Below are 22,232 nucleotides of genomic sequence, written 5' to 3'. Positions count from 1 at the left end.
AGGGTAAACCCAGTGAAACCAATGGATTTAAGATACTCACAGAATCATAGAGTTGGAAGAGACCACAAGGGCCATCGAGTCCAACCCCCTGCCAAGCAGGAAACACCATCAGAGCACTCCTGACATATGGTTGTCAAGCCTCTGCTTAAAGACCTCCAAAGAAGGAGACTCCACCACACTCCTTGGCAGCAAATTCCACTGTCGAACAGCTCTTACTGTCAGGAAGTTCTTCCTAATGTTTAGGTGGAATCTTCTTTCTTGTAGTTTGGATCCATTGCTCCGTGTCCGCTTCTCTGGAGCAGCAGAAAACAACCTTTCTCCCTCCTCTATGTGACATCCTTTTATATATTTGAACATGGCTATCATATCACCCCTTAACCTCCTCTTCTCCAGGCTAAACATGCCCAGCTCCCTTAGCCGTTCCTCATAAGGCATCGTTTCCAGGCCTTTGACCATTTTGGTTGCCCTCCTCTGGACACGTTCCAGTTTGTCAGTGTCCTTCTTGAACTGTGGTGCCCAGTTCAGGTCTGTCGATTTCAATGGTTCTATTCTGAGCATGACCCAGGGAGCAACCCTACACACAAGAAGCTGGTGTAAAAGCAAGGCGGCATAACTTAAACTGGAGTAAAGTAAACCAGATTCAAACTCCGTTCAGGAGCAGTGTTGCTGCTGGCTGAGCTGGCCTAAGCCTGTCAAAAGCAAAACAAGCCTTTGAAATAGTGCTTGAGGTACACCAATCTTTTTACCAGCTTTACTCATGCTGCATGACCAAGTCGAACAGGCTTAGGATCCAGCCTAATTCCCTCTCTTTGGTCCTTCCCCAATCCCATTTTCCGTCGGCAACCATGCTGCAGCATTCTGCACTAAACTGGCATTCTGCACAAAATCTCAGGGTCCTGGGTTTGAGCCCCATTTGGGGCAAAAAGATTCCCACATTGCAAGGGGTTGGCCTAGAAGACCCTTGTGGACCCTTCCAATTCTAGGATTCTATATAGGGCACTGCAGTCACCCAATCTTGAAGTCACCAGTGTCTGAACTACTGTGGCAAGGCTCTCCAGGAATGCTTGCAGCTGGCGTATCAAGTCTAGTTGCAAACCTTTGCTTCCAGGTACTGAAGCTACTTACACTTCCAGTGACCAGGTAAAGGTAAAGGAACCCCTGGACAGTTAAGTCCAGTCAAAGGCGACTATGGGGTTGCGGCACTCATCTTGCTTTCCAGGCTGAGGGAGCTGGCGTTTGTCCACAGACAGCTCTCCGGGTCATGTGTCCAGCAGGACTAAACCACTTCTGGCGCAACAGGACACTGTGATGATAACCAGAGTGCATGGAAATGCCGTTTACCTTCCTGCCACAGCAGTACCTATTTATCTACTCGCACTGGCGTGCTTTCAAACTGCTAGATTGGCAGGATCCAGTGACCAAGCAGGATTCAAAACTGTGTACCTACTCCTTCAGCCAGAGTGAAATCCCATTAAAAGTTCAAAAGGCACACAGGAGAATACTTTTAAAAAACCCACCCATATTTATGAGGCACATAAACTGACCAGCCTGAAGGCTTAATTGAATATTTTATGGTATGTGCAACATCACCTATGCTTATTGCAGAGCACAAAAGTACCCATGAACCTTTTATCTCTCAGGAGTAAGGGCACATTAAAAGAACATTTATTTACTGTGTCCAAAAGATGGGAAAGATGTTCTAAAATGATTGTGGCAGGAAAAGAATCGCTACTTGCTTCGAAGATTCAGTTAGGTAATATTAGATCTCATGGTTTTTTAAGGGGGGGTAGAGTAATCCACATTATTGCTATCCTCATTATTGCTATTAATTTGCACGCCACATTAAACCATAGGTTAGCAAACAAACTATGGTTTAGTTCAATGTCGTGGGAAAGGTTTTGCTCTGCTCCCCGCCACCTCGCGCCTGCCGACAACTGAACCCATGGTTTGTCCACCCCAAAGAAACCATGAGCAGTAGGCCAAGAACAAACCTTGGTTACTGATTATGGTCTGTGTGAGAGAATACAATCACAAACCTGGGACTGGACATTCCAGCAAGCCAGGCAGCAGCAGAAACAAGGAAAGAGCAGGGTGAAAACTTTTCAGCAGCCTGCGCCAGCACTGAACCCTAGTTTGTTCTGACTACAGCAAGCCTGCAACTTGCAAGGGGGCTGCATTCCAGGTATTGTGTCTAAAGCCAAAATTGTGCATAGTCAAAACGTGTTGGATTCAGTGTCAGGTGGGATTGCCAAAGTCATTTTTTCCCCAGAACCCAACCTGCTTTTCAACTGATTTTTATTTATTTATATTTATTTCCCACGCACATAAAGCTGAATGCACACAATTTAAATGCACTTAAAATGCAGGCTTACTGTACAGTTTGATTTAGTTAAAATATACCGTTTAATTTAGTTAAAATATAGTGCAGACTAGGACACCACGGACTTGCATTTACTTAGTTTGAAAATGTTTAAACCCTTCTATTTGATGAATGTTTGATGAATTATTGTATTTTAATATTTTGCTGGAAGCTGCCCAGCGTGGCTGGGGAATAAATAAATAAATACATAAATAAATAATTCTATTGATTTAATATAAAGACTGAATTATTTCTTATTTTATTTTTGCTATAATAGTTCCAAGACAATGCTTTCAACGCTGCATAGATTAGAGACTTTTAACTGTACTGCATCTGACACTTTGGGTCAATTCTATATATCCTAAGCAGCTGAAACTGTTCCATCGCTGGTGGCTGCAGAGCAGCTGAAGTTCCTAAAAGGAGGTTCAAGGGCATCCCCACACAGAGAATAACGCCACAATAATCTGATCTACAGTTTCCAAAGGTTTTGTGATGGGAGAGAAAGAGGGCACTGCTGGCAAAGGGACAGAATCTGGAGAAAAGCAATCCTGTACTGTAACCGGCTGTTTGGCAGTACCAGCTGATTGTCAAACAATATAATTAGACCCAGTACTTCTCCAAGATGAAAACCTTATGCGTCAAAGGGAGTTCAAACATATCGTATGGGAATACCATGGGATTGAATATTGCATTCTGCCTGGTGCTCCCGTCTGTCGCAAGACTTCTTTCTTTTTTTTTAAAAAAAAGTGTGTGATGGTTTGAATTAAAATTCACTGCTTCCTTCAGAGCACAAAAAATTGCAATAAATCAATGCAATAAATTACTGCTATGCTTTGCTGTGAAATTAACACCCATATATGGGAAATAAAGCAGCAAATTTATGGCCGCAATCAATCTGTTTTAATGTATATAACCCCATCATCTGTTTTATTTACCTTCCCACCATTCCCTGCCTCTTACTCAGGGGTGAGCTAACTTTTTTAGCAGGGGGCCGGTCCACTGTCCCTCAGACCTTGTCGGGGGCCGGACTACATTTTGAAAAAAATAATAATGGACGAATTCCTACGCACACTGGGAAGAATGGGGCGGGGGAAGGGCAGGCATAAGAAATAAAATAAAATAAAATAAAATAAAATAAAATAAATGTGAGCATTAAAGTGGGGTGCAGAAGGCTTCTCAACAGACAAGCTCACCCACCACCACGCTGGTCATCCTCCCGCCACCCCTCAAAACACACACACACAGACCCACAATTGCCCCATGGAGAAAAGGGTGGCAAGTTCAATACACAGAGAACAGCTGAGGTGAAGGAGGGATGGTGGTTCTGGAGAAGGGGCACCGGGGGGGGGGGGGAGCTGGAAGAAGAGATGAGGGGGGCAAATAGTCCTCCTCCCCAGCCCCAGCCATCTTCTTGGTTTGCCGCCTGCCTCATTCGCCGAAGAGTTGGCAGTGGTGGTACTCCCTCGGCCAGTAAAGCGAGATGAGCACCACAACCCCAAAGTCGTTTGCGACTGGACCTAATGGTCAGGGGTCCCTTTACCTATTATGCAAAGCAGCTTGCAATACTTAAAGCATATAGAATATGCATGTTCAAATATAACAAGCAAACATAAGGAGAGCGTGCATAGCTGATGAAAAAGCATGCACAGAGAAATGACCAAAGTTAGTACTGTAGACAATATGCAACCTTTCTTAAACTTGGCAAAACAACAACAACAAAGGGTCTGATCATTCTTTTGACTTGTAAATACTCTATATGCAAAATGCATGCACACATTTTAATGGCTTCAGTATAATGGCATGTGTTTGTTTTGTCAATGTGAAGGGGCAGTTGGTTGCATAAATTATGCATAGACCATGGTTAATGCTTAAGCCTGAAGCATGAGGAATAACAAAGGAGGAGTCAAGTAATGAATCATATTGGGAAGTACAGTTCATCTAGAATTCTAGGCTACATTCTAAATAGGTTACATACATACATACATATATATTATCTTGCTCTTATTTTTTTATCAAGGGTGATAAGTTGGTAGCCTAAACCAGTCTTCTTTAACTCCTGCAAATGTCAATCAAGACATAACATCCAAAACCACTGGACATATTGAAGGGACCTAGAGTCCAATACATAATGATTTCTTTGGCCTACAGTGTCAGTTGGGAAGGGGTATGGAGTGAGGGAAATATTTTCAAAAGTTGTAGAATTATCCCACACTATAATGCTACATATCTGATATATGGAAGCAAATGTGTGAATTGTTTAAGCAGCAAATGACTTATATTACAGAGCATCATCATCACCACCATCATCACCATTTATTTATTTATCAGTTACTTATTTATTATTTATTTATCAGCTGCACTGGCTCCCGGTGGAGTACAGGGTCAGATTTAAGGTGCTGCTTTTGACCTTTAAAGCCCTTCACGGCCTAGGACCCTCGTACCTACGGGACCGCCTCTCCCGGTATGCCCCACGGAGAGCCTCAAGGTCCATAAATAGCAACACCCTAATGGTCCCAGGCCCTAAGGAAGTTAGTTTGGCTTCAACCAGAGCCAGGGCCTTTTCAGCTCTGGCTCCAGCCTGGTGGAACGCTCTGCCTCATGAGACCAGGGCCCTGCAGGATCTGATTTCTTTCCGCAGGGCCTGTAAGACACAGTTGTTCTGCCTGGCCTTTGGCTTGGAGCCAATTTGATTCCCTCCCCCTCTTTCTTTTTTCTTTTTCCTTTCTCCTCCTGGGATGAGGCTGCATTTTAATATTTTAATGTTCCATTATTTTAATGTTGTATTTTACTTTTGTTTCTAAGTTGTAATCATTCATCTTGTTTTTATTATTGCTTGTAAGCCGCTCTGAGCCCCGCCTTGGCTGGGGAGGGCGGGGTATAAATAAAAAATTATTATTAATAATAATTATTTATTGAATATACACACATCCATGGCTGTTCACTGATGAAGGAACTGGAGAACACAATTTATCTGGGGTTTTTTTTGCTACCTTAAGTTTGTATCCGTACCACAGCTTGCTGTTTAGCAGAAATTGTATGATTTTGGTGTTTCAATTTGCTTTTAACAGGTCTGTGGCCGTACAATAAAATTTGTCATTGCTGCGGGAGAAATTGGTGGCTCTTCAAGAATACAGAAGTAACTGGTGACTGCAGTGTTAAGACATACCTGACAGATACCCAACCTGCCTTCTTAAAAAGGAAAAGAGATTTCACAATCACTCTAGGCAACACGGTTATACCCATATTGGTTATGTGTGTGTTTTACATGCTCAAAAAGTCATGCTGCAGTTTAGCTTTTGTCCCTTCCATTCCAAAGCAACCCCGTGAATAGCTTGATCTTAACACCTCTTGCAGAGTAAGCTCGTTTGAAGCATGACCTTTCTCTCCCACGTGGCCCTGCGTGTTTGATGAACATCGCTAATATCTACTGGTTTATGAAGACTTCATTTCAGAAAACTCAGGTTTTATGGATATTAACTCATTGTAGGTGCATGTGCTGTGCCTCACGGTTTGAAATTTGCATCTGTAGTACTATGAAAGGCTTTCCAGACTAATGAAGAAGCAAAATAAATTACAGGGCTACATGGAAAACCTAAAAATTGTTTCCAGAACCTATTACATTTGAAGAATCCAAGGGAGGGTTTTAAAAGCATCTCTTGAAATCAGACTCAAGAGTGAACCAATAACACGAGGAAGACTTTGTATAGATAGCCTTCAAAATACAAAATTCAAGGTTGTATAGCGGGCAGGCATACTGGTGCAGTTAGAGGAGGCATCGATAGTCTAATAACGTTAGAGGCGAGGGGGAATTTCCCCAAAAGCTTAAGAAAATGCTTAAATTGTAGTTTAAAACCCTTGGTTAAGAAAGGAATCTGGCTAGCCTTTGCTGTTCTTAAGAGCACTAACAAAAGGAGGGCTTTGTTGTTGTTTAGTTGTTTAGTCATGTCCGACTCTTTGTGACCCCATGGACCAGAGCACGCCAGGCACTCCTGTCTTCCACTGCCTCCCACAGTTTGGTCAGATTCATGTTTGTAGCTTCGAGAACACTGTCCAACCATCTCGTCCTCTGTCGTCCCCTTCTTCTTGTGCCCTCCATCTTTCCCAACATCAGGGCCTTTTCCAGGGAGTCTTCTCTTCTCATGAGGTGGCCAAAGTATTGGAGCCTCACCTTCAGGATCTGTCCTTCCAGTGAGCACTCAGGGCTGAAATCCTTCAAAATGGAGAGGTTTGATCTTCTTGCAGTCCATGGGACTCTTAAGAGTCTCCTCCAGCACTATAATTCAAAAGCATCAACTCTTTGGCAATCATCAATGGTCCAGCTCTTGCTTCCATACATCACTACTGGGAAAACCATAGCTTTAACTATACAGAGCTTTGTCAGCAAGGTGATGTTTCTGCTTTTTAAGATGCTGTCTAGGTTTGTCATTCCTTTTCTCCCAAAAAGCAGGCATCTTTTAATTTCATGACTGCTGTCATCATCTGCAGTGATCATGGAGCCCAAGAAAGTAAAATCTCTCACTGCCTCCATTTCTTCCCCTTCTATTTGCCAGGAGGTGATGGGACTCCTTCATGGATCACTGCCTTGTTGTGGCGAAGGGGTTTGAATAACTAAGAGAAGCTATGAGCTATGCGATGCAGGGCCACCCAAGACGGACAGGTCATTGTGAAAAGTTTTGACTGAATGTGATCCACCTGGAGCAGGAACCGGCAAGCCACTCCAGTTTTCCTGCCACGAAAACTCCATGGACAAAGACAACAGGTATATAAAGAAGGGCTACATCTGGTTGAATCCAGAAGATAGGGCTCCCCCAAATTTCAAGAGGGTAGAATTCCTCAGTCTGGTTGAAATCCTATAACTACAGGCCTTAAATAGATTAACATCTGTCTCAACAGGAAATGTTCACTGGCTGATACTATCACATTGTCAAAATAGGTATGTATCATTTCATAGGATACCTGAACACCTGAACTCCAGGGTGACATAAACATTAAACCAAGGCTATGCAAGGTCACAAAATGTGAGAATTATCTACATTTTTGTTTAATGCATACATCAATTTGTTTACAAACCTATATGATTTCCTGCTTAATTTTTCACTCTTACATCATGACTAATTGCACGGGTTGATTTAACGCTAAGTGGCAGTTACGAAAAAGACAACCACCCATCAGCCATCAAACTGAGCACTGTGGGAGTCCTTAAGAGCTATTTCTTCATGGGATTATTCTGTGCCGCACAATTCCAATTAAACAGAGACCTTCTAATCAGCCCTACGCTTCCCTCAACACAGCCAAGAGACTTCTTAGGACAAAGACACCTCTAAGCTGCAACTCGGATGACAGAACTACCAGTTTTTCACCCTCTTCATGCATCAAGGACAGTTCATAATTGCTAGATTGGTTGACAGCTGATGAAGACTTCCCCAGTTAAGCCATGACAAATGTAGCTCAGGGTCTGGCTATGATTTCGGCATTTTCTCATTAAGGCACATATCTGAAAAGATGTGCAATAATCATACAAAATCTTTTGTTGATGCCAGTGATCCTGGTTGCAAATTTTTCTGCTTCACTAAGTTCAATAGACACAATGAATATATGCAAACCCCAAATAAACAGGAGGCCACTAGCACCATGTGGGTTTCCGCCCTATGCATCTCCCTATTCGCAACAGCTTAACAAAAGGCTGACCCAGAAAGAGATAAAACAATACGTACATATTAAATCTGCCAATCAACTGTACGCATACCGTGTCAACAGCATACAAGTTTGGAAGACATCTCCTTACCTGTTTTGGTATTGATGATGAAAAAGTTCTGGGGGTTCCCACTGGTAATCCTATAGGTCATCTTTTCATTCGTGCTGGAGTCAGGATCTTGAGCCTGTATCTGAATAACCGATACATCCTTAGGAGAGTTTTCCAAAACAGATGGGTAATATATGGGTTCAGAAGTCAACGGGGCGTTGTCGTTCACATCTTCAACCTCAATGTAGACCTCGATGGTGGTGTAAAGTGGAACAACACCACGATCTGTTGCATACACAGTTAACCAGTAGGACTGAGTCGTCTCTCGGTCCAGGATATCTGCAGTATAGATAACTCCTGCAAAAAAAGATGTGAGGGGGGGAAAAGAGATTCAGGATCGCTGAGGAAGATAAGAAACACAAGGATTTCAAACCCTTGTATTTCAAACACAAGGATGCCCCATTAAGGAAACACGAGACAGCATTCTGAAGCCATTGTGTGTTCTTGATTTAAACAATATGGCTGTTACATTCAAGTCAGCATGTAGACACATCAGTTTTTGGTTATGCGCATCCTTCTTTTCTTCCATTTTTCCTCTCAGATTCCTCCCTTCTTCTCCCATTTCATCATTATCCTGGAGCACTCATTACTAGCTGCATCTCCCCACATGCATACCATGAGCACATGCTGATATATGTCAAGACTGAGGTTATCATTCATTCATGACATTCAACACATTGAAATTACACTAAAGCTCTGTTTTTGCATTCAGGTCATGCATTCCATGGACAGGCATGGAGGTAGCATAACAGGCTCTGCCTCTCACCTTACACAGACTCACTGAAGGGTCGGACAGAGCCACTGTGCATGGCACTACAAGCGAGGAAGGCTGCATCCATGGGAGCAAGCAACTGCCATCAAACAGCTCCTCAATTCCAAAAAGCCTTTCATGGATTCAGCTGCCCATGTAAGTGTTCAATGGATGCGCATAAATAGAGGCTGCACATGGCCCCCAATGCCTTTCCATTGGACCCCTGAATGGGGCATCCTTTTTGCACAAAGGTGTTTCATTTTTGGGGGGCTCTGTAAACTGTGAATTGGACTTCTTTGGACTGTTTCTCGACGGCCTCACTTGACTTTTCCCTAAAGTGGTTTTAGTAACCATTCCTTGCTTACGATGAAGGTTTTATGATGGATTGACTTCTGCGAATGTTGCACTGAGACTTTAAATGGTTCGATTTCAGCAGCATGAATCAAACATTCCCAGCCCTGCTTAGAAGAGGCAAAACTGCCACGACAATTACCAAAAAGTGCAGATAGCATTAAGCATACAGTGATGGATCCAAATCAAGTCCTGCTTCTAAAGCCATAAAGTGCAACTATGTAATTCCACCACTTTTGGTCATCCTAATCCATCATTAATATTCAGGGATGAATAATGTTTTGAAAGAGATAGTCCAGGACCAAATAATAAGAGAGATATTAGCAGGAAAGCTTCAGGGCAAAATGGGAGGAAATAGAAAGTTGGGTTCAGCTACCGATGGTAGTTAAAGAGTTTAAGTACATCAATTTGTCATTCACGGGAGAAAGATTTAGCTCCTGGGCAGTGCTAATAGAGAATTTTTGATTATGCCACCCTCTGAACACTTCTCTGAGACTGCCTGGTCTTATGGAAAGTTTCAAACAGCTAGCATGTGATTCTTCCCACAAGCAAGTATCTTTCTTCGTGTACAGCTGCTTTAAATCCAGGTGCCCTGAACCAATCGTGACCTCCAAAAGCAAAGTTTTCAAATGTCTAAAATTAATAAGCCAATGAAGAACAGAAAACCACCACCTGGCAATAGAGAGGAAATCAGAATTGATAGATTCATGCATCCTTAGGTACAGGGCACCTCTGCCCTGGAAAGCTTTCGGTTAACAATATTGTTTTCAATATAGTTTCCTCTGCTGAGTTAACGTCACTGTTAATCTCCTATATTAATTGGCTCCTATGAAGCATCTTGAAACGATTTCACAATACAATAAAAACCTACGTAAAACCGGTTGAAACAATTACATATATAAAAACAACTTCAAATCCAATACAAATACCAGACTGGGATTTTTAAAAATCCACTTAGAAGGCTTGTTGAAGTGTTGTTTCAAAGTGTATTTTTGTTGTGACTGTAAAGTGGGCTTCTTGGAAAAACAACAGAGAAATCCTTTGTTGTATCAATAAAGCAAATACAAGGCAAATGCTACGCTTCTGAGGACGAAGTGCCAAACATTTGTCCGTTATTTTACAGAAAAGCAAACTTTGCTGGCGTATTAAGGAACCCACTGCCTAAAATCCCACATAAATGCACAATCTCCCCTCTTTTCATTCCCCCAGTGAGGTGCCCCAAACTGGTCATGTGGAAGAAGCATCCATAATTAGCGGCAAAGCTCCACCTTGTCTTTGGTCTGTGTAAAATAGGAAGCGATACATATGCTAAAAAGAACAAGGTCCATTTATCTCTGATTTAAGCCCTATGCATATTTATGTGCAAATTCAAAATACCCTTAAGGCTCTTGGCGGTGTGCCAATGCAGCTTTCGTTGATGGATAGGCTGAGAAGAACTTATCTGCTTCCCATAAGCTGCCTCTACTTTCTCTAAGCCGACTCTTTTGAGGCTCCACTTCGCATTGAGTTTAGGCAGGATTGGAGGTGCCACAGATATCTTTATTTTCTGATTCCGAAAACCCAACACACACTCGCATATTCCCTGGCTGTGCCACGGATAACAGTACAGTGGTACCTCAGGTTAAGTACTTGATTCGTTCCGGAGGTCCGTACTTAACCTGAAACTGTTCTTAACCTGAAGCACCACTTTAGCTGCCACACCGCCGGAGCACGATTTCTGTTCTCATCCTGAAGCAAAGTTCTTAACCTGAAGCACTATTTCTGGGTTAGCAGAGTCTGTAACCTGAAGCGTATGTAACCTGAAGCATATGTAACCGAGGTACCACTGTATGAGAGGAGTCAGGAACCAGGGTATAAAGTCAACCAAAGAGCAAGGTCAGAACCAAAGGACAAAGAAGGAGGCGGGATAAAATTGGATATCCAGAACCAGTGTCTTCAAAAGGACACAGGAACATACCTAAGTTCAAGCTCAAGCAAGACTTGCTATGACGAAGTTTGTTTTTGACAATCTTGTTTTTGTTTCAGAAAGCCTATCCAGTCATGGAAATTTAACACAAAAACTTATCATGTATAGTTAGTTTTTTAAAAAAAACAAATAACACCTGCTGGTTTTGTTTTGATAAAAAATTATGGCAACATGTTTTTAAGGGTTTTGTTTTTGCTGCTATTTTTCAATGAATACTTGAGTCTAATCAGGGCACTTTCCCCTGCTCTTAGTGTCCATGCAAACTGCTGTTAGGAAGCTGTGAGGCCCAGTTGGCTCATAAATTACTTCCTGCACACGACTGGGTGAGGTTAGAGGTCTGCTCTACAAGGGAGAGGCGATGCTAAAACACATGATGAATCTGGCCACGGCTGCAGCTGAGGGTACGGAATATGTGAATATTCTCCTCGGATATCTGGAGACTTGATTGCGCAAGTTGTTGGGCAAATTAGGCAAGCACAGGAATAATTCGGGGGGGGGGGGGGACATTCTACTGCCAGGGATTTGAACGAGAACAACACAGATTAAAAGCGCTTATGTGTGTGATGTGCAGGGATGATTTCAACGTGCGTTGTACTGCTGAGAAGTCTGCTTTTGAATGGGGATCTTAATGCTCAAGAATGCCAAAAGGAGCACACAATACACAACAACGATGCAGAAAATAGCTAAAAATATCCCAAACAGTGCCAGTGTTCAGAAAGGCATAAACACCCACAACAATAGACCGAAAGCTGTTTGCACATCCTTATCCAGGAAGGTGAGTTCCTTTATTAATATGCAAGTAGAACTTCAAGTGTACGCTAACAAATGCTTGCCTCAGCAATCCAAAAACCAAAGTTGTGCCATTAGCTGGTGCAAATCAAAACATATTTGCATCAAGGTTCTTTAGTTCGTCTAATTAATTCTGATTACTAAGGTCGGAGCAGGGAGTACCAGGCAAGTTTACCCCTTATGTTAATGCACATTCTGTCTCTGTAGGAAACTGTGAACATGGAAGAGTTTAAGCGATATAGAAAGCTGCCAGTGAGTGGCTTAGTCGGGGGGGGGGGATCTCTGCCCCTCCAGTTGTAGCTGGACTCCAATTCCCATCAGCCCTAGTCAACATGACTAATACTCAAGGATGCTAGGAGTTGCAGACATGAAATATCTGGAGGACTGCAGGCCCCCTACTCCTGAATTAAGCAGTGTAATTGTATATCTCCATTGGCTGCATGGTGGATAAAAATCAATGCTTTTTAAAAAAAAAAATCAGATTTTTTAAAATTTAAATCAATTTTTTTAAATACAATGCTTTTGGAGGAAAAATCTTTCTATAGTTTTCTATTTACCGTAAGTTACATTATAGTCCAAGGGCTATTCAGGATTTGTTTTCATGTTTGCTAAAACTCAGTCTAAGTTGTTGTTTTTTTAAATCGTTTAACTACATCAGTTAACAAACATGGATACATATGCTGTAATGTTATTGTTTTAGTTAAATAAATTGTTTAAATTGTTATTAAGGAAATGATTATTTTTCTCCTTCCAATGAAGTACAGCAGAAACGTTGTCCAAATATAAGCAGTTAACTTAATAAACCTCACAAGAATTTCATAATTGCCTGTCTATGTGTTTCTAATAGTATAACCAAATCAGTAATTTTTATATAACTGTAAAAACTATTCTGAAGCTTTATTATTTCAATAGTGAAACCTTCATCTGGTTGTAAATATTAAGATTATAGCAGCAAGAATGAGTCTTTCTGTAAAAAAAAAATGGTTTAAATCAAGTATTACGGACTAGTGATTTAAATCATGATTTAAATCAAATCCACCCTGATTGGTTGCTCAGGATAGTTTACTCCTAGATACCCTACATAGTCAAACCACATCAATATTTATGGAGAAGGATTTTTCTTTAGGTTTTTTTTTTTGTTTTTTTTGTGCGCGCCCTCACCAACTAGTGACAGGGAAACTCTCCCAAAGCCACCTCCAAGCTGGAGAGGAGGTGGGGTTGTGGGCCTATGCCCTCCCCCCACAAGCGGGGGCTGGCTTCCAGCCCCCGCGAGAATAAGGGAATCCTCGGGTGCGTCAGTTCCCTGCCTAGCCAATCGGCTGTGCAGGGAGGCGTGGCCCAGGCTATCTATGCCCGGCTCGCCTGAGGACCGCCCTCTCTTCGCCTTTCCAGCTGATCAGGTTTCCCACCCTGCCCACCTTTTAGTTGCTCCTCTGACCTTGCTATGGACTTTGGTTGGTCGCCGTCAAGGGGACTGGTAGGAATTTTTTCCACTTGGCAAATTGGCACCAGCCATTTGGTATTTCGCCTGCCTCGTAGCAAACGTCACAACTTTCCCGGTATTGGTGGTTAAGCATTGGCAGGGGTATTGTTATGCAAATGAAGGGGGGAAGGAAGCGCCATCACCTTCTCCCAAAGCAAAGGGTAGTCCGGTAAAGGATTCCGGGGGGCATGGCCCTGTCCGAAGCCTATGGAGGTGTGGGCCTAAGGCACGCCCCCCAGCGGTGACACCCGGGGGATCCTAGTTGACCTACTTCAACAGGACTTCCCCCGCTGGTGGTTAACCCTCACCGGTCTTCATGCAATTGGGCTGAAGCCGGTTAGTCGATAGGAACCAGTGCCTAAGCCAATACCTCTCAATTCCTGTAATCAATAAAGTTGTAGCCTTTTATGCCCATTAACCTTAAATAAAGTGTCCTGTGTCTTTATTTCACAAGGGGAGAGGGGGACTTGCCACACAACTAAAATTTGCTGAGAGTATCAGCTGAACAGAAACCTGATGGATTCCAAGCTCGTCCTCCAGGATCTTTGCCAATCCTCCCACAAGCCTGCAAATCCAAAACTGACAAGAATCCAGGGGCTGTAATATCTGTTCCACGTGTGAAGCATAAGCAATACCAGACTCCACAACTTGTATTTCCAAGTTAGGAAATATGAGTCTTGGTGACATGTCTGTGTTAAAGCGCTGCTGTTGGGCAGTGTGAGTTTAAGGAACATCGGGGGGACGGGACACCCAGGGGTGACACATTCAGTGGGTCACTTTAACCGGGGAGGGAGGGAGGAACTGTGGTCCTTCATATGACGATGGTAATGTACCATCAACCCTGAGCAGTGGCTATGCTCACAGAGGCTGATGTAAGTTGGAGACCCAACAACATCTGGGAGGCCAAAGGTCTACCAGTCCTGCTTTAACCAGAGTTATACCCACCCACATTAGGCGAGAGAGACCAATTCTCCAGGCCTTGCTGGCTGCTGCCACACACTTATTGCTTTATCAGATCTGTTTGTCCCAGGCTCCGTACACACCTGCCATCATTAATTAAAACAAAGGAAGATAAAAGAGAAGCCAAGTTGCTGACTGTGTGAGTTGCTGCAACCTACATTGCTGAAGTTATTGCAATCTTCAAAGCATGGATTTGGTCACAAGCTTTAATACAGTTTAAGTGCAAGATTATATGGGTGTGCAACCAAAACCAGTAGCTTTGGGGTGAATTCTCGCCACCGCGTCCACAGCATCCAGTTCAACCTGTCTGGCTTCTTGGCCTCATTAAGTGGCGGCATGTATTCCATCACTTCGTTCTGTGACACTGGCTGCCATTGCAGCAAAATGCACTATACAGTGGCTTCAGGACATGAGACAAGTTGTGTTAAGATGACTTGGAGGTGTGTAACCACGGGCATGCCATTATTTTTTACGGCTGCCCTGTGTTTCTCGGGACCATTTTCTTTTTCCCACGAAACTGAAGGGGGAAATACAAGAGTCTAGCTGGATTTATTTGTTCGTTTATATTTATTTATGTCAGAGATATATGCAATGCTCCTCAACAAAACCCCAGGCTGGCAATGAAGCACTGTGTACAGAGTTAATTGCACATCTGATACTGTTTGAAGTGGTACCCTTAAAAATAAAAATAAAAATCAACAAGGAATTGTTTTAAGTCTTCGAAACAAAATGTTTCCAGGAATGAGATATAAAAGAGATGAGATATAAAAGAGATGAGAAAGGTTTGTGTGCGATCAGTTTCAGTATGAGTAAACAAACACTGTGGTTTATCTTATGCTATTTTCAAAATGCTATTTTGTCAGCTAGGTTGCACTTTTTTAAAAGATGGCAAAAAGCTATCCAACGGTTCAAGAGAAGATAAGGTTCTTTTAATCGAGTTTCCCTTGTTCTTATCTTTTTAAGATTTCCTTGATCGTTCTCCAATTTCCATTTCCAGTCCTTCTATTAAACGACTGTAACCCCATGACCTCCATTTACCGGACCACATTTATCTTCGGCTCCTAATTGAGATGTAATATGTCCTCCTGCCAGGCACAGAGTACCCAAGACAACTTGCTTGTAAAAACAGACTGTTGTAGGGACCTCATTCCAGCTTGAGAAGTCCAGGACAATAATCTTGGACAGTTTTTATTTTATTTTATTCTGCTTCCCACCACCTTGCCCCTCTCTTTACAAATGAATTTGTCTTTCCAAGATCAGGCCATGGCAAGTGAGAAGACAACACCAGAGGAGAAGGCAAACAAGACACACAAATAAATACTATTAATTCCGATCTGAATGGGACTGATCACATTGGGACCACAGTGGAAACAGCCCAAGACAGGCCGCCTTTGTTTAGACTTTAGAGCAAGGAGTTTGATAGTTACCCACTTCTTTTCCTTCATACATGGTGATCCTTTCCCTCCTTTCCTGGTTTGAAGCAAAACATGGCCCGAAACAGCAAACAATAGTTTGTGCTGTCCTTACAAACCAGGATTCCAGTTTCCCTACAAACCACTTTTGTTGTTTTGTGTGAACTGGGGGCGGGGAGGGGGCAATTATGGACACTGCTCCTTCAGAAGCACAAATATTGCCTTGCTTACTTCGGGGAATTTAGTAAGAAACACACAATTATTTTGATTAAAGTACACCAGTGCGGTGTAGTGGTTAAGAGCGGTAGACTCGTAATCTGGTGAACCGGGTTCGCGTCTCCGCTCCTCCACATGCAGCTGCTGGGTGACCTTGGGCCAGTCACACTTCTTTGAAGTCTCTCAGCCCCACTCACGTCACAGAGTGTTTGTTGTGGGGGAGGAAGGGAAAAGGAGATTGTTAGCCGCTTTGAGACTCCTTAGGGTAGTGATAAAGCGGGATATCAAATCCAAATTCTTCTTATTTACACAATTTGGCAGGCCCTGAGTGAAGCAGCTTTGTGGCTAGGCGCACCAGTACAAAATGCAGAATGGTAAGACAGCTAGCTAAACAGTTCCTACTGCAGAAAGAGAGAGCCAAGAGAGAAATTGCCTCACATGGAGAGAAAGAGGATGCTCACTAAGGAGGAAAGTGAAATGGAGGCATAAATGGCTTGGGCACTTTTGGGAGGAAGGAAAGGATATAGATAGACTTCCTAGTGGTGCAGCAATAAAACGGCTAGCACATTTGAAAAGATAAGCAGGGTCCGGTACGGTTTCAAATTGGATGGGGGACTGCATGCTCACTGTTATGATGACTCTCGGGGACCCTTCCACCTCTAAAATTCTATGACTCTGTGAATGGATGATTGATTGAATGAATACTCAGGGTTGGGGTATCTTGGATGCAAAGACTGGTTTTGGGAGTAGCATGTAAAAAGGCAGAATCATAGAATCATAGAATCATAGAGTTGGAAGAGACCACAAGGGCCATCGAGTCCAACCCCCTGCCAAGCAGGAAACACCATCAGAGCACTCCTGACATATGGTTGTCAAGCCTCTGCTTAAAGACCTCCAAAGAAGGAGACTCCACCACACTCCTTGGCAACAAATTCCACTGTCGAACAGCTCTTACTGTCAGGAAGTTCTTCCTAATGTTTAGGTGGAATCTTCTTTCTTGTAGTTTGGATCCATTGCTCCGTGTCCGCTTCTCTGGAGCAGCAGAAAACAACCTTTCTCCCTCCTCTATGTGACATCCTTTTATATATTTGAACATGGCTATCATATCACCCCTTAACCTCCTCTTCTCCAGGCTAAACATGCCCAGCTCCCTTAGCCGATCCTCATAAGGCATTGTTTCCAGGCCTTTGACCATTTTGGTTGCCCTCCTCTGTACACGTTCTAGTTTGTCAGTGTCCTTCTTGAACTGTGGTGCCCAGAACTGGACACAGTACTCCAGGTGAGGTCTGACCAGAGCAGAATACAGTGGCACTATAACTTCCCTTGATCTAGATGATATACTCCTATTGATGCAGCCCAGAATTGCATTGGCTTTTTTAGCTGCCGCGTCACACTGTTGGCTCATGTTAAGTTTGTGGTCAACCAAGACTCCTAGATCCTTTTCACATGTACTGCTCTCAAGCCAGGTGTCACCCATCTTGTATTTGTGCCTCTCATTTTTTTTGCCCAAGTGCAATACTTTACATTTCTCCCTGTTAAAATTCATCTTGTTTGTTTTGGCCCAGTTCTCTAATCTGTCAAGGTCGTTTTGAAGTGTGATCCTGTCCTCTGGGGTGTTAGCCACCCCTCCCAGTTTGGTGTCATCTGCAAATTTGATCAGGATGCCCTTGAGTCCATCATCCAAGTCGTTGATAAAGATGTTGAATAAGACCGGGCCCAAGACAGAACCCTGTGGCACCCCACTAGTCACTCTTCTCCAGGATGAAGAGGAACCATTGATGAGCACCCTTTGGGTCCGGTCAGTCAGCCAGTTACAAATCCACTGAGTGGTAGCATAGTCAAGACCGCATTTTACCAGCTTCTTTACAAGAATATCATGGGGCACCTTGTCAAATGCCTTGCTGAAATCAAGGTAGACTACATCCACTGCGTTCCCTTCATCTACCAGGCTTGTAATTCTGTCAAAAAATGAGATCAGGTTAGTCTGACATGACTTATTTTTCAGAAATCCATGCTGACTATTGGTGATCACAGCATTCCTTTCTAGGTGCTCACAGATTGTTTGCTTAATGATCTGCTCCAGAATCTTCCCTGGTATTGATGTTAGACTGACTGGGCGGTAATTATTTGGGTCCTCTCTTTTCCCCTTTTTGAAAATAGGGACAACATTTGCCCTCCTCCAGTCTGCCGGGACTTCGCCTGTTCTCCAGGAATTCTCAAAGATGACTGCCAGTGGTTCTGAGATCACATCTGCCAGTTCTTTTAATACTCTTGGATGCAGTTCATCTGGCCCTGGAGACTTGAATACATCTAAACTAGCCAAGTATTCTTGTACTATCTCCTTAGTTATTCTGGGCTGTGTTTTCTCTACTGAATCATTTGCTCCAAATTCTTCAGGTCGGGCATTGTTTTCTTTATCGGAGAAGACTGAGGCAAAGAAGGCATTGAGGAGTTCAGCCCTTTCTGTGTCCCCTGTTTGCATTTCACCATCTTCTCCTCTGAGTGACCCCACTGTTTCTTTGTTCTTCCTTTTGCTACGAACATACCCATAGAAGCCTTTTTTGTTGCTTTTAACCTCTCTAGCAAGCCTGAGTTCATTCTGTGCTTTAGCTTTTCTGACTTTGTGTCTACACGTGCTGGCTATTTGTTTGAATTCCTCTTTGGTGGTTTCCCCCCTTTTCCATTTTTTGTACACATCCTTTTTTAATCTTAACTCAGTTAAAAGTTCTTTAGATAGCCACCCTGGCTTCTTTAGGCACCTTCCATGTTTCCGTCTCATTGGTATTGCCTGAAGTTGTGCTTTTACTATCTCCCTCTTAACAAACTCCCAGCCATCATGAACTCCCTTTCCTTTTAGTATTACTGTCCATGGGATCTCACCCAGCACTTCCCTAAGTTTTATGAAGTCGGCTTTCTTAAAGTCAAGAAATTGAGTCCTAGTATGCTTGGCTGCTCCTTTCCGTTGTATAGTAAACTTCAGAAGAGCATGATCACTTGCGCCTAATGATCCTTCCACTTCTACCCCATTAACCAGGTCATCGACATTGGTTAGGACCAGATCTAAAATGGCTGTTCCTCTTGTTGCTTCTTCCACTTTCTGGACAATGAAGTTGTCTGCAAGGCCAGTGAGGAATCTGTTTGACCTTATGCTCTTGGCTGAGTTTGACAACAAATATCTGGGTAATTGAAGTCCCCCATTACTACTATCTCCCTTCCTTTTGCATGCTTGGCCATCTGTTCCAGGAAGGCATCATCTATGTCCTCCGTTTGGCTTGGGGATCTATAGTAAACTCCCACAATGAGGTCACTATTATTCTTCTCTCCCTTAATTTTGACCCAAATGCTCTCACTTTGGCTTTGAGGTTCTAAATCTTGGATCTCTTCACAGGTATACACATCCCTGACATATAACGCCACTCCTCCTCCTTTCTTGTCTGGTCTGTTTCTCTGAAATAGATTGTATCCCTCCATTTTTACATTCCAATCGTGGGACTTATCCCACCAGGTTTCAGTGATGACTATTATGTCATATTTAGTTTGCTGTACCAAGAGCTCAAGCTCATCTTGTTTATTTCCCATGCTTTGTGCATTAGTGTACAGACATTGAAGTCCATTAGTCATTCCCCCGTGTCTCTTATTTAAGGATTTTTTCCTCCCACCACTAGGTCTGCTTGCTAGAAATAGGGAAATAGAAATAGAAGAAATAGGGAAATGAAAAAAGTAGATGCAAAATAAAGGGAGGGTGGAAGAAAATGATTACCTGATCCAAGGAAAGGAGAGCAAATAAAAGCAGCTATCTGAGTTTCAGTGTGACCAGCAGATCAAGTGTGACCACTGGGGGGGGCGCGACCTAAGCCCAAATTCTTCGCGCTTTACAGGTCATTGACAGTGAGAATGTGAGCTGTCAAGTAACAAAGGCTCTGCTAGTTATGGTGTGGCCAGAGACAGGTGACCCTTTCACAGGTTGCCCTTGAGCTAAGTCCACTCACCACCTCAGGCCCCTAGGAACCCTCCCGATGAAGTTCAAAGGTATACAAGCAGCAATAAGAAGGGAAGAGGCAGAGGTACGGACACAGCTAAGCTGACTAAGAGACATCTGTGGGGTCAGAGCGCACTCCTTAAAAGGAAAGAGTGGTATGGAACAGTTTGGCGAGTTCACAGGAGGGACTGCAAGGTCACCAGTGGTAGGAAACAAGCTTTCTGATAGGAACTAGCTGTAAAACAAGAGGTTGATCTTGTTAAGGACGGAAGTGGCATCAAATGACAAAGGGTACAGGGAGCGAGCTGCCCATGAGCACCGCAATGCAAATTCATCACCAGAGCAGCAGGTGGGTCACAATGGTCAAGCGGAACGCAAAGACAAGTGAACGCGGCAAAGACCTTTACTATGATTATGACTATTGCTCGTCCTTTGTTCTAAGGTCACAGGGTGGGTTATATTTAAAATGCATCAGTGATACGAAAACACCATTTTATGCAGTTTTAACAGCTTAAAATAACAAAAATAAGGTGGGTAAAAAGTAGAGACATCACCTTGCCAACAAAGGTCCGTATAGTAAAAGCTATGGTTTTCCCAGTAGTGATGTATGGAAGTGAGAGCTGGACCATAAAGAAGGCTGATCGCCGAAGAATTGACACTTTTGAATTATGGTGCTGGAGGAAACTCTTGAGAGTCCCATGGACTGCAAGAAGATCAAATGCATCCATTCTTAAGGAAATCAGCCCTGAGTGCTCACTGGAAGGACAGATCCTGAAGCTGAGGCTCCAATACTTTGGCCACCTCATGAGAAGAGAAGACTCACTGGAAAAGACCCTGATGTTGGGAAAGATGGAGGGCACAAGGAGAAGGGGACGACAGAGGACGAGATGGTTAGACAGTGTTCTCGAAGATACAAACATGAATCTGACCAAACTGCGGGTGGCAGTGGAAGACAGGAGGGCCTGGCGTGCTCTGGTCCATGGGGTCACGAAGAGTCGGACACGACTGAACGACTAAACAACAACAACAACAAGGTGGGTCCCCAAAATACGCATCTCCAGCGTCAGTGAGCAGATCCGCCTTCAGCATTTGCTTAGAGCTGCACCAATGAAGGTATCAGATGCAGCTCTGTGGGAAGGCCGTTCCACAACTTTAGGGTGCTGCCAAAGAAAATGCCCTCTTCCGGGCTGCCGACCCCTGATCTTCTAAGGTGGTAGAACAATGAAGACTCTGCAGGAAAACTCCAAAACAATAGCCTCCCATGACTACTTTCTGGAAAGAGCCCTGGAGGTAGGAGGGGAGCCACTGCTACAGTTCCCCCAGAAGGGTAGTGTGGTCAACAGCATCAAAAGCCACTGAGAGATCAAGGTGAACCAGCAGGCTGAAACAATATAAACTGGTCCAGTATAGATCCAATTTTAAAAAGCAGAGACATCACCTTGCCAACAAAGGTCCGTATAGTTCAAGTTATGGCTTTCTCAGTAGTGATGTACAGAAGTGAGAACTGCACCATAAAGAAGGCTGATCACCGAAGAATTGATGCTTTTGAATTATGGTGCTGGAGGAGACTCTTCAGAGTCCCATGGACTGCAAGAAGATCAAACCTCTCCATTCTGAAGGAAATCAGCCCTGAGTGCTCACTGGAAGGACAGATACTGAAGCTGAGGCTCTAATACTTTGGCCACCTCATGAGAAGAGAAGACTCCCTGGAAAAGACCCTGATGTTGGGAAAGATGGAGGGCACAAGGAGAAGGCGACAACAGAGGACAAGATGGTTGGATAGTGTTCTTGAAGCTACCAGCATGAGTTTGACCAAACTGGGGGAGTCAGTGGAAGACAGGAGTGCCTGGCGTGCTCTAGTCCATGGGGTCATGAAGAGTTGGACACAACTAAACAACAACAACAACAACATATATCCCATTTAGATTCAATCTGATTGGCAGTAGAAGATACTTGCTGGAGGAAGCCCGGTTGTTACCATCCTGGAGTTAATTAATAACTGAATAAGGCTGTCTAATTGTATTAGATATGTGAAAGGTTCCAGGTACTAATTGGGTTTGTATTTGTGTTGTGGTTCTTGCAAATAAAAATAAAATAATAAATATATGCACATCAATCATTGGGACTTCCCCAGATAGGAGGCACTTAGCTCGAACTACAGCT

General features: G+C 43.3%; 1 protein-coding gene across 1 annotated transcript in view; it reads right to left on the bottom strand.

Moving 5' to 3' along the window:
- Window positions 1–22,232, bottom strand: part of FAT3 (FAT atypical cadherin 3) — a 462,771-nt gene that overhangs the window by 231,829 nt on the left and 208,710 nt on the right. The window contains exon 3 of the mRNA XM_083439019.1: window positions 8,145–8,459. Within this exon, the coding sequence (XP_083295145.1) occupies window positions 8,145–8,459 (315 nt within the window). The remainder of the gene's footprint in view (window positions 1–8,144; window positions 8,460–22,232) is intronic.

The sequence above is a fragment of the Podarcis tiliguerta genome, assembly GCF_965153285.1.
Source record: "Podarcis tiliguerta genome assembly, chromosome: 4".
In the NCBI taxonomy this organism is placed as follows: domain Eukaryota; kingdom Metazoa; phylum Chordata; class Lepidosauria; order Squamata; family Lacertidae; genus Podarcis; species Podarcis tiliguerta.
This window is presented reverse-complemented; position numbering and strand designations above follow the sequence as displayed.